The sequence below is a fragment of the Setaria italica genome, chromosome V (genome assembly GCF_000263155.2).
Source record: "Setaria italica strain Yugu1 chromosome V, Setaria_italica_v2.0, whole genome shotgun sequence".
NCBI classification, from domain to species: domain Eukaryota; kingdom Viridiplantae; phylum Streptophyta; class Magnoliopsida; order Poales; family Poaceae; genus Setaria; species Setaria italica.
Window position 1 is genome coordinate 28,554,057 of NC_028454.1, and position 13,076 is coordinate 28,567,132.

Here is a 13,076-nt window from a genome sequence, read left to right on the forward strand (position 1 = left end):
GCATGTTCCGACGACATCTCAGTACGCCGGCATCTTCACCAAGGGCCTACCTTCTTCGGTCTTCATGGAGTTCAGGACCAGTCTGAACGTCCAGGCTACCGACGCTCAAACTGGGGGGGTGTCATGTATAGCAGGCCCAGGCCGGCCCATATCTGGGCGTCGGCCCTAGGTGATTAGGGTTAGGCGCCTGCATAGGCACCTATATATATGTACTGTATTGAATCTTCCACGCAATCATATTACTTTCACTAGGATTTTTTCACAAGGGTTTTCTCAATACAGATCAAGTGTTAACAGCTCTAATAATTCCTTTATTATGAATTTCTGTGTGATTGTGTGCATGTGATGAATGTGTGATTGCTGATTAATCTTATATTTTAATTTTTGAATGTTTGATGAACTTGAAAGTCTTAGATTATGAATTAGTGTTTCACCCTTATTCGATGAAGTCTTTTCCCTCTTGACAAGCTATGGGTCGGCACGGCACGTAAAAATGGCCGGGCTCTTCAGGCCGACCCGACACGAAAAAGGCCTCACGGGCCCGTGCATGGGCCGCCAGTGAGGCCCATGGCCTGGCCTGGCACCGCACGACGGGGTTATCGTGATGGGCCAGGCCCGGCACGAAAATGAACGGGCCATGCCGGGCCCGGGCCTGACCGGGCGGCCGAACGTACATCTATAGTTTCGATCTCACCACGCCCGCACAGGCCGCTGGAGCCACAGCTTGCTTTGCTGCCCGCGCAGGCACGCATCTCGCCACGCCGCACGCCGCCTTCGCCGCATCTCGCCTCACCCGCACGGACTGCCGGAGCCGCAGCTCGCCTTGTTGCGCGGGCATGCAGGGAGCTCCGAATTGAAGCACAGAGGTGCTGCTCGCCTCGCAAAACGGGCCGCTGCTGCATCTCCCCTTGCTGCTAGAACAGGCTGAGGAGGAAGCGTCTGGAGCCATCGCTCGCCTCGCATGGTACCTGTGCGCGGGCGTCAGGCAGCAGGCTAGTGAGCTTTGGATGGGCAGATGGACGGGAGGATCACCGAGAAGATAACGTTCATCATTTTTCTATTACCATCCCAATCCAAGGTGCTATCCAAACGCCACTCAAAGGTTATCGATTTTGTTTCGAAATCCGATGGGAGTTCAGGAAGCAATTCGGACTCCCAAGCGATTCCGACCTCGGCTCGGTACGTATTCGGGCTCTATAAAAATTCACCAGCCAGCCCAACATCATCGTCTCGGCTGTTCCTCCGAGATGCAGCGCCTGTCCGTCGACGGAGACGGCGCCGCCGGCCGCGAGGAGGAAGAGAAGAAGCAGAGTGCCTGCGCCCATGTCTCCGTGGGCTCGCTGTCGCTGCTCCTGGCCGGAATGATGGTGCTCATGGCTTGCAGCGCGACGGCTTCCTGGCCGCGCTGCTCGCCGTGGTCGTCGGACCCGTCGTCGGCGTGCTCGTCATGGTCACCGACCTGGCATGCATGTCTGCCTTCTTTGGGTTCTGCCTCGCCGAGCACGTGCGTTTCAGCAAGCCGCCGGCTGGGCACAAGAACAAGCGCGTGTAGGATAAAATCGCGAGTTCCCAGAATTAATAGCGTTTGCTGAGTTGACAACGCTACTGAAAACTAGCAGTATTTAGCTTGACTTCCATTCGTGCATTACAAGTGTAAAAGCTAGCAACGTAACACAATGTTACAAAGTATTTACAGGGTGGTTGTTGCTTGATTGCTTCGTATTGTTGAGTGAAGCCATCCCACGCGATGTTATTTCGTCATCTCGTGAATCATAATGTAGGAGATGATATTTACAGCCGTTAAAACCATGTGATATATTAGATCTCGATGAAATCGTCTTCATCAGTTTCATCTACCCACTCAACCTGAGTGTAAGCTGTGGATTTCATCAAGTCAGTGAGGCCGGAAATGTCTTCCAAATACGTTGGTTCGTTGATCACTTGCATCACAAAATCCATTCCTCTACTCCGATATTCAGACAATACCTGCAATATTTTTGCATGTAATCACAATAAGAGATCAGCAGCATAGCTATCAACAAAATTCCAATAGTATCGTTTGCATTGTTGGAAACTTGGAACCGGCCAAGGATGAAACTCACGAGACAAACGGAGGGAATATGTACATGACACTATGACACACACCCACTAACTCCTATTAACTCATGAAGACTCTAAAACTCGTATAATTCAAGATATAACATGCATGTTGTCCAACAGTAGAAAGTTTACATACCACATTGGAACATGCTGTGCAATTGCTCGAGGAATAGCCCAAGAGGGTTAATAAGTTGTACTGTGAGAGTGATCCACGCATCTGGTGAGGTAATAGACCAAGCGGATGGCCACTGCTTGCACTAGCAATCTCTCCAGGAGCATGTATCCTGCAACAGTAGTAAAAGTATTTATCAGATTTCCTTGCTTTTGTTTATTGGATGCACTTAGCATCTTCTTTGGATGTTACACATTCATAGTCAGCTTTCAGGTGCCCAATTGCTTACCCATCGGGATGATGTAACATTCTTGTGAAGAGGTCTGCAGCACGTCCAGATGCAATGCAGGCCAGCCCAGGTCGTGTCACTGTACATTGTTGATCCAGTGTTCGATTTGAGACAGACTGCATCAAAAGTAATGTCATGATTGCTGGAGGCAACATGTTAAAAGCATATAACAAGTATAATCTCCAAAACATGGAACATTACATCAACAGGAGCAACGACGTCATTGCAGAAATAACACCCCAGTCTTTGACGTCCAAGGGAATCCTTTGTGGACAGCTTATCCATGGCAGCAGTCACATTTGAAGCTTCATAGCTTATGCCAGGACCAGCCCCATGTCGCATGACAAGGTAACTATCATACCCTAATGCTGCAGTAATAGCAATCTGCAATGCAGAGGGGCATTATTAGCATATAACAAAATTCCAAGGTCCACATTATTCAAGGATGCCTACAAGGTTTACCTTGTTTTCATTAGTGCAGAGGAGAGTTGGAAGCCACCTACTTTCCCTTGTGTCGGTCAACAAGAAGATAGCATCGTGGGAAGCTACTAATTCCTTAAGGCGCTTGCAATCTTGGAGCACACCAGCTGCTTCACTGGGAGATACAGGATGCCCTGGCATAGGTATTTCCATTTGAATGCCTTGTGCATCCTGCAAGGGCGCATGGTACATATTCATTATGATGAGAAAATAGTAAAATAAAATGAAAGTACAGTTTTGAGGGTAAGGAAGTGAAGACTCACCACTGAAGGACACCTCTCCACTAGATGCCTAAGTATTGCAGTTGCTTTTGGGGCACCACGGTCATCACAAGTGTAGAGTGATTGTCTCGTCAAATTCGACACAACTACACGACCACTATCAACCACTGTTAGGTTCCGTACACCATAGTCCTGCAAAGTTGGTTTCGCCAAAGTGAAACAGAATTTGTGTGAGCGTATATGTTGTAGTTTTTCTCGAACACGCAGGAAAGCTGTGTATCATTATATTAAGAAGAAAAAGCTGAGTCATTTATATGTTGTAGTTGACATAAAGTAGCATCATTTACGAAACTGAGTCATTTACCATAAGAATGCGAGCAACATCACATCCAAGAGTTCCAGCACCCAAAAGTAGACAGCGAACATCAGAAATCTTGTCTGAATTTACACAGATGCTAGTCAGCATTTTAGGACAAGTATCTGGCTTCTTCAAATTAGAAATGCCTGTAAGATCTTTCAGATATGTTGGATAGTTAATAGCCTGCATGACAAAATCCAATCCCCTTCTTCTGTACTCTGACAATACCTGGAATGTTTAGCATGGGTATCATTAGAAGCAATAAAACTGTGAGAACGTAATGTCATATGGAATTTACTTACTGCAATCGAACATGCAGTACAGTTGCCTGAGGAATTGCTAAGTTCCATAGATAAAACACACTTTGGGAGTGATCCTTGTAGCTGATGTGGTAATAGACCAAGCTGATGTTCTGTTTCCATACCAGCAATATCACCTGGAGCATGTATCCTGCAAAAGGGTATGATAATTATGGCAACACATAGTGGACTGATTAGTTTTTCAAGCTCCGCTACAACTTAGCTTAACCAATATTTAATGTCTGTAAAAAAACTAATATTCACTGAGATCCATGCTACACAAACACAATTTGGACTCAGCGATTAACTTTAAGGCATCTTACTCGTCAGGATGATGTAACATCCTAGCAAAGAGCTCCACTGCTTTGCCAGATGCAACTGAGGTAAGTCCAGGTAGTGTTCCATTAGGAATTGGCTGCAAAAGAATAACATTGAACATGACAGACCAATAATAAAATGAGGAAAATGATAAGTATATAACAGAAACAGCAAGAGAACATGTCCACAAAACACAAGTTTTTATCTGATGTACATTAAAGAGGGAAGCAGCATCACTGCAGAAACAACAGCCCAATCTCTGATGGCCAAGAGAATCTTCTGTGGACAAATTTTCTATCTGAGCAGCCACTTCATATGTACCCCCACTTGTTCCTGGACCAGCACCATGTCGCATGACAATGTAACTGTCACATCCTAATACTGCAGTAATAGCAATCTGCAGTGGAGGTACAACATATCATTAGTACAGCATATACACAATGAAAAGGTAGAGATTAAAGAGTACTTTTTAACTAAAAAATGTGTGGCGAAGGGGCCTGTAGCCTAGCGGTTGCAGTGACCTTAGTAGCACCCTAGGTCCTGGGTTTGAATCCCCGTGGGAGTGAATTTCAGGCTGGGTAAAAAAGGTCACTCGCTGGTTCCCCTGGTCAGCATGGGTGAACCGACCTGTGCTGGGCGGGCCCTCGTTTAAGGAGCTGGTCGTGGGTTGGGCCTCAAAGCACGGGTAAAGGCCCGAACTATATGGGGTGGCATCTCTATGTATGTGGGGTATCAGCTTTCGTGACCTTTCTCAGCCGGGCTTCGGTTAAGTTCTTAGTGAAATATTGTGGGGCGGTCCATCCCCCACCAGCCGAGTTTTCTAAAAATGTGTGATTAATCTATCTGGATGCGAAACCCTCAGCCATAGGCTAAGTACTTAGACACTGCTGTATGAGAACAACTACAGAGGTCCATACCCAATGGATAGCGTGTTCAAGCTTTACCTTGTTTTCGCTTGCACAGAGAAGAGTTGGGAGCCACCTGCTCTCCCAAGTATCAGTTAACAAGAAAACTGCATCATTGGCAGCCACTAATGTTTGCAGATGCTTGCAGTCATCAAGCACACCTGCCATTTTGCTGGGAGAATAAGGATGCCCAGGCACCGGTATTTCCATTTGGATGCCTTCAACCTCCTACATGACAGTGATCGTTATTTATCCACTACAAAAATTCGAAAGCATATGTTTCAAGGATAAAACTGTCCTCACCACTGCAGGACATCTTGATTTTAGATGTGGAACTATTGCAGTTGCTCTTGGGACTCCACAGTCCTTATCTATGTAGAGTGATTGCTTGACAAGGTCAGACATGGCAACACTACCACTGTCAACCACAGTTAATTTCCGTACACCCCAGGTCTGAAAAAAAATGGTGACCAGCATACAAAATTAAAAGCAGGAAATAAAATCTTACATTCTATTAGATTTGTTACAATGAATAGGAATCTAGTAGTAGCTCAAATCACTAACCATAAGTAGGCGAGCAACTTCACATCCAAGAGTTCCAGCACCCAGGACAAGAACTCGAACCTGAGATAACTTATCTATATTCACAGGAAAGTGGCGCCACCCCATAAGCTTTAAGTGCATCAGTTGTTTTTCTTCATCCTGACTGCGTGAAATAAAAATCAAGATAATTTTCTATTCATCGTTGATTATTTCCAAAGCAAAATATGCAATCAATCTACCTTGCTGGATTTGATGATTGAATATCTAATTCTTTTGGTTTCATGTCTTTTGTTCCCTTTCCTGGCTTTACTCTTTCCCATCCAAAAGCATCAGGTACATGATCAGGGTCATCCCAGCCTGTCACAACAGCCAGTGTAAGAAATGGACAAATTGCTGGTGAAAGTGCCAGGCTGATTATTTTATAATTGAAACCACCATATTCATACCAGAAGGTGATGGAAATGATGCTTCGCCAATGAGGGATTGTACTAGATCAGGGTTTCCCTTAAATTCACGGTAGCAGAAGAACTGAACCTTCTCAATCTTCCACCGGATACTCAGGAATGCAATGTAGTTTCTAATAGCCCAGCCAGGGCAATCTGGGCGACGTCCGTGATCATAAAATCCAAATAGCAGCTGCGACAGCAAAGCAATGAATTTAGACGTAGCACAAAGATACACAGGAAGTTGGGTAATAAGGATGTTCTTCTAAAATATTTATCAAAACTCAGCCAGTTTAAATGATCGAATGGATGACATGACCTACCTTTTGATACTTCCCCTGGCAAGTTTTCCAGTCCTTAAGTTGTCTTATAGAGGCAGAGGAATCCGAGGATATAGTAACCAGAAAGAATGGTATAACTGTTGAGATGTAATCCATGGCAAGAAATAATTAATCAGATAAACAGAACAAACTAACAACATTCCAAGCATATGCGACTTGCTGGTAGGCATGATTCTCAAACCTGTTGTTTCAGTAGAAGCGCGCCACTCTTGCAATGCTATTTTCAAGGATTCTACCTGCAGGAAAGAATAAACAACTCTCAGTACCAATCGGATGGATCAAACAAGGAAACTGGTGGTGTTGTTGAATATTAGGTGCACATGAACATGACCTCTTCGTTGCTGAGCACTTCTGAGGCGACTTGCAGGCTGAGCAGGGTCGAGTTGAAAACCAATGAGGGGAATGCAACATTGTAATAGATCTTCCAATTCTTTAGATCAGCAAATGATATCACAAGGAACCTAAGCAGCAGTGCAGGATCCTCTTCTACTTTACCAGACACAATGTCATGCAAGATCTGCCCCCGCACATCCAAACTAAAATTAGACAATTAAAATAAATGCGTAAACGACAGTAAATTCCACGTCAAGTGTGTACCTTCTTCGCTTCTGTTTTCAGAAGAAGTTCCCTATCTAGGTCTTGGAATCCCCTCATGTTATTAGTGTTTATAAGGGTCCCTAGGATTGGGCAACTGTTCCTGTCGCCAACTGGATTGTGTGAAGGTGGCACCAATGATTCTGAACGTAGGTTGAACAAGCTTGCTTGGTGAAACTGGCATGGAGCATAATAACCTGGTTTAAAGTTCAGAAGGAACTATTTTAGCTTATGCAGAGACCTCTTATATAACTAAAACTATGAAAAGACACTGACTAAACTCATCGTACAATAACAACAACATAGCCTTTCAGTCCCAAGCAAGTTGGGATAGGCTAGAGTTGAAACCCAACAGGAGCTCTGACTAAACTCATTGTAAATAAAATAATTCATCTCAGAATCACAATTCGTGTGTGAAGACTGAAGATTGCGACCAGGAGCTCAAAAAGAGCAACCACACTAATCAAAAGCCTAACTGGTGGTAGAACGACAAACACTAATTCCTGAACCAGTGAACCCGAACCCCAGCAAGAGCCAACGTCCAAACCATCGGCAGCAGACGTAACTGTGGAGCACAGAGATCTAAAGTAATAACTAAAAGCTACTCCCTCGGTACTAAATTACAATTCGTTTTGGTTCCTCTAGATACATAATTTTTACTATGTATCTGGACATAGTATATATCTATGTGCATATTATGTATATACAAAAGGCAAAATGAATAATAATTTGTGATAAAAGAAGTATATCTCAAGCAAAACTCACAATGGACGTAACCCCGGGGCAACATTGCATCCACGAACAATCAATCCCGGCGAACACCAGAACAACTAAACAAAACTCCAAATCGAAGCGCTCGCACACACCAGATCACAACTAGTAAGCAACTACGGCGGGTAGGGGCTCTAGGGAAACCCGGGAAGTCGCAAATTCTACGACAGCGAGAGTGGATTGGGAGCGGGCGAACCGGTGATTGGGATTAGGAAGTCGTCAATGCCGAGCACCTCGAGCTTGAGGCGGCGGAGCGCATCCCAAAACCCCTCATCCGCTAAGCACTCGATGGCCTCAACCAGCAGCTGCCGGGGGAACCCCGCCGCACCGGCACCCGCCATTGTCGTCTCGTCTTACCTGTTCCGGCACGGCGAGCGGCACGGCCGTATCTGCTTCTGCCTAATAGATTTCGGATTTATTCCCTTTTTTTCAGTTGCCCCTCGGGAAGAAGGATCTCTGTATAAATAGATATTCCTTGTTGGACTTTGCTTTGGCGGGTACAACTCGAAGACCCAAGTAGCTCCCAATACCACCATGTAAAACTTAGCCCAACCAACAGGCCCAAGCATAAGATACGCACAAGATCCTCCGCTGCTGCGGCCCATCTGGCATCTCCGGTGCTTTCCTTCGCGGCGCATACAAAGGATCCGTGCGGGTGCGGCTGCAGCTGGCTGACTCGTGGCTTCGGCATTCCAACCCTCAGGCCAGCCCCAGTCCAATGGTAATGGCTTAGAGAAGGCAGTGGATACCTGAAATCCCATACCCAACAGGGCATGGGTGTAGATTAATTTTCTTACTTTTGGGTTTGTGAATATGCATTAAGGAGTAGCCACGAGACAAGGAAGAAGGGCGTGTCCGCAACACAATACTCGGTAGTTTTACCGAGTAAGCTTCCCGCTCCCCGCCCCCACCCCCGCTGCCCGTGACCACTTCGGTCATGGCATCCACAACGTCCCAGCGGCGACCGTTTCGGTGTCGTCGGTCACCAACCCACAACCCCCTCCCTGCTCCGCTCACCCGCTACCCCTTCCCCTTTCCCTTCCCCACCATGCCAGTCTTAGATTTAGATCCAGAGAGTTCTTCAGGCACTCCTCGCCCCTGCGCAACGCTTGCCTCCAGCGAGCTGCGAACGCCGGAGCCGGGCTTCTCCGAGGAAGGGCCATCCATCCCCTCCGTGGGGGAGCTTTGGGCATACACGGCCTCGGGCTCGCCTGCATCCACCTTGCCCACGTCGTTGCCCGGGAGGTCCCCTTCTCCGACGTTTAGCGAGGTGCTCCGCAGGTTCAGGGTTCTCATCCCGGAGCGGACGCTGTCACCCTCGTCGGCGCTCCTCAGGCGGCAAGTTGCGGTGGCGGTGGCCCCTCTGGCGGGCGCGGCGCCCTCCAAGTTGTCACCTTGCCGTCAGGGGACATCCTCTAGGTCGGGCAGCTCGCCGGTGCGAGGCTCTCGATCCCGCCTCCACCGCCCCTTCCGTCCTCGTCTCTGCTGCCTCCCGGCGGATGGGCGGGCCAACGCCAAGCTCCCAGCTATCCGTGCGCTTGCGGTTCATAAATTGGCATGCTAACTCAAGAATAAAGAAGGATTGGTATTTTTTACACACATATTTGGTTTCAAATAATGTAGTTTCACTTGTCCTTGAAGAATATTTGGTTGCACGTGAAATAACACAAAAGGATGGAGAAAGCAGCCTCTATGGATCAAAAAACACGCTTGTCACCTATGGAAGGTTGCCACGTGTGCATCCCATGGATTGAAAGGCTCACAAACTACCACAACCACCTCAATCCACCAGATAACACACACAACCACCATTGGGACCCACCAGGCAGTCACTCGAAGAAAGGCGGTTGCGAGGCGGCCCCTAGGGGGTCGGCCGAACCACCCTTGCCTCCCCTCGTCTCCAGCCTCCACGTGGCGACGATTTACGTTGGTTATGGGATATTCCCCAAAGATTCCCTTACCTCTTGGAGAATATAAATATGAGGGGAGGGGCTCCATTCTAGGACACACACCACAAATGAATCATTCTCTCCCATATCTTTTTGCAAAGGTACTTAGAGAGAGTTATAGAATGTATGGAGTATTCATTTGATGTATTGATAGATGGCATGTTTTTGCGCAACTTCTAGTGTAGAAGTTAGCATATATAGGTGGAGTGTACGTGAGCAGTTGAGCGAGGATGTCGTGCAAGCACCAGCTGCCCCGTCCAACCATGCGCCACTGCATCTTCGAGCTCCACCGGTGAGAATCTCATTTCTTTCTCTGTAGTCCCTTCCAATTCTTTGAATCTACATCTGCTTCACCGGAGAGCACTCTGCACAAGTTTATTTCTGTCTAGAGCGGAGCCTAGTTACGCTTAGAGGTGGCCACGACCCCTATGCTGTTGCAGTATTTCTTTAGCGAAGAGTAAATTTCACGGTGTGTTGTGTTAGATTTGAGATCCTTCTCTTACCTTGGCTGCTCTAGATCTATCTATAAGACCGACATTTGCATTTCTATGGTCATGGTACATTCTGTTCCTATATATAAAACAACTGACCAAATACTTATTGTGCAGGGCCTAGTACCAAGTTTCTACATTGCTGAAATTCAATCACATGTCGTGATATGTAATTAAACAAGTGATTATCCTGCTCCTGTATTCTTTACTTTATTATGTTGCTTTATTTAAGATTGAAGTTTGACTTCTGCCCCTTTCATTTGTAGGATGAAATATTGAAAACAATCCTTAGGGTTGCAGTACCAAATTCTAGTCCTCAAGATTTGCAGTCAAATCCCTTCCTTGATTATATGGCCGTGCAGCCCTACAAGCTCAAGACTAAGACAACAAGTTGTCGAATAAGAGCAAATGATGAGCAACTTGAAGATGCAGGCATAGGCTTCAGATGCCGCAATGAAAATGTAGTATGATGATATTGAAAGTTTAAAGAAAGCAGTAAGACAAATTGAATATCTCTTTCGTCAACTGCTAAACTTGAGAGGGTAAGGTCAATGTGTTTCTTAGGCATATGCTCATATCCTCCCAGCTGCTTGTGCTGGTTTGTGATCTAGGCCAGCTTTGTCCCTGGTCAAAGAGATATCATGTGCAGTGGTTTGTGATCTCTTATGGACAATATACTTGTGCTTATTTTTTGGACATGAATAATAATGTGTGAAGTGTGATGAGAAATATTTATTTGTATGTGTGATATGTACGAATTATTTGTGCTGTCAATTACAGAATTGATTTGTATGTAATATTAAATTAGATTATATTTTAATTAAGCGCTACCTTGACTGCACCTGAAAATAACTGGGCTCAAAATTTCGTGGGCTCACCCCCTCGATCCATTATTTCATGGGCCTAAACAAAAATATGGCGACAACCAATGTTTGGCTAAATCCATTAAGAATTGGGCTAAAAAAAATTATGATGTCAGCATATATTGCGCTTGATCCAATAAGAATTAGGTCTAAACCAAGTTATGGCAACAACAATTATTAGGCTCGGTGCAACAAGAATTGAACCTAAATTAATCTATGACGATAGTAATTATTGGGCTCGGTCTAACAAGAACTTAGCCTAATTCAATCTACGACGAAACAGTTCGTCACAATTGTCATGCCACATCGGACTGTGATCCAACGTGGCATGCTACGTAGGAGCTATTTTATGATAACATGTGGGACGAATTTTCATTCTGAAATAAAAAAGTGGGTAGGCAGAGGACAATGCACACTGTGGTTGAATTCAGTTAACTCTCGGCAACGGATCATGTGCAGAACCGTCACCCTTCTGCGCCCATGTGAGGCCCGGCTGCATCAGAGACCTGTTCCGCTCATCCAGCCTCCACTCCCTCTCCGGGATCTGCTTCGGAGTCGGGAGCTGCATGTCCTCCTCAGCAGCCAAGTCAACATGCTTGATCTCCGGAGTGCACGGCTTGTCACGGACGGGGAGTCGGGAGACGATGACGTCGCCGAGGAGGCCGTCGGGAAGGGCCCTGATGCGGTCCACGCCGGCGGCGGCCGGGGTTTCGGCCGCGGCGGAGGAGAGGGACGGGGAGGCGGGGTGGTCGCTGGGGAACGCGCTCCTAATTCCCTCGATGAGGTCGGCGGCCATGGCGTTGAGGGGTTTGCCACTTTGCCGGTTGGATTTGGGGAGTTTTTTTTGCTGCGCCATGTGCCCGTGGGCCAAATGTTGGAAGAGGGTTTTGTCACAGGCCCATGGACTGAACTGGCTGGTCCAGTGCAGATTATCGAGTGGCCCACGAGTGCTATGTAGTCTATGGCGAGCTGAGAGTGCCGAAAGGCTCAATAGGGATGCAGGTAGCAGCAAGTAGGGTTCTCGGCATTATTTACTTTCGCACACCACGTACACTTCTCAAATTGATTGACCATTGCTTGGTACGAATTAAAGTACAGATGACCGGATAATCTATCTGAATATCTTTATACAACGCACTTGAATGACCATCAGAAACTGAAAACTTAAATTGGACTTCACTTCATCTCCGTATTCTACTGAAACTAAATTTGATGTGTTTTGTTTTCTTGTTAAGTTACATGCAAACAGAAAACAAAAAAAACATGTTACAGAAAACTGAAAATCAGGTTTTCCAGACGAAACATACGTTAAACTAGAGCTGAATTCTAGCACTTTGCTCACCATTTTAGGTCGCGTTGACGTAGCAAGACTTGTCGTAAATTCCACTTCCCTGCTCAACCTCAAGACATCCACAAGTGGGGGCCACATAGCCACAAGACTAACAGCCTATGTTAGGGAAGCCTAATCCCTAATATCTCCCAGCAAAACAATAGCTTGGAGAGGGAAAGCAATGGGATTGCGTATAATGAGCTATTTGGGCTGATTATATAGGAGTACATAATTTAGAGGGCAAGTAGCCTCCCCTAGAAATAAGGAAGGTTATCCCAGGATTACAATCAATCATAAACTAATCATATCTGGAGTTGCCTGATATACTCTAACATCCCCCGTAGTCACAATGGGAGTGCGCAGACGATGAGACTAGAGAATAAGCCGAAGAGATGACATCCCCCCGCAGTCGCAACCGTTGATGCGTCGCAGATGTTGTGGTTGGAATGGGAGACGAAGAGGCTTGTCAAGCAGATGGTAGCCCCTTAGTGCTGAAATAGCCGAGGTCGAGGTGGACGTGATCGAAGCCGTGGAGGAGGGCGCGCGTCCGAAGCGTCAGCGAAGGCGCCTGAATACACAAAAGCAGTAGCTTCTTGTCGACAGGGTGAGCAGGACGATAAGCCAAGCGCGATGGTAGATGGTGCAGCTAAAGAGCGCAATTGCATCTTC

General features: G+C 46.4%; 1 protein-coding gene across 2 annotated transcripts; it reads right to left on the reverse strand.

Annotated features, from left to right (window-relative positions):
* Positions 1 to 1,547: 1,547 nt before the first annotated feature.
* Positions 1,548 to 8,199, reverse strand: LOC101764897 (ubiquitin-like modifier-activating enzyme atg7). 2 transcript variants are annotated; one of them, XM_004969107.3, is made up of 20 exons: positions 7,971 to 8,199; positions 7,007 to 7,200; positions 6,741 to 6,926; positions 6,591 to 6,645; positions 6,392 to 6,486; positions 6,072 to 6,261; positions 5,865 to 5,982; positions 5,647 to 5,788; positions 5,386 to 5,535; positions 5,122 to 5,310; positions 4,392 to 4,574; positions 4,183 to 4,274; positions 3,863 to 4,010; positions 3,567 to 3,788; positions 3,245 to 3,394; positions 2,964 to 3,152; positions 2,703 to 2,885; positions 2,502 to 2,617; positions 2,237 to 2,384; positions 1,548 to 1,986 (listed from the first exon to the last, which is right to left on the reverse strand). In XM_004969107.3, exons 1-20 carry the CDS (start codon positions 8,113 to 8,115, stop codon positions 1,819 to 1,821), a joined length of 3,063 nt encoding a protein of 1,020 aa, XP_004969164.1. In that variant the 5' UTR covers positions 8,116 to 8,199; the 3' UTR covers positions 1,548 to 1,818. The 2 variants fall into 2 exon arrangements, with proteins under 2 accessions (XP_004969164.1, XP_022682966.1); XM_022827231.1 differs by having other exon boundaries at positions 1,819 to 1,986; positions 8,008 to 8,133.
* Positions 8,200 to 13,076: the final 4,877 nt, after the last annotated feature.

What these genes read in the sequence shown, in the direction of transcription:
- LOC101764897 (XM_004969107.3), bottom strand. Translation starts at nt 8,115, where the DNA reads ATGGCGGGTGCCGGTGCGGCGGGGTTCCCCCGGCAGCTGCTGGTTGAG. An exon ending in TGAAAACAGAAGCGAAGAAG is followed by an intron (nt 6,927 to 7,006) that starts GTACACACTTGA and finishes GTGCGGGGGCAG; the next exon opens with ATCTTGCATGACATTGTGTC. An exon ending in TGGAGAGGTGTCCTTCAGTG is followed by an intron (nt 3,153 to 3,244) that starts GTGAGTCTTCAC and finishes GCGCCCTTGCAG; the next exon opens with GATGCACAAGGCATTCAAAT.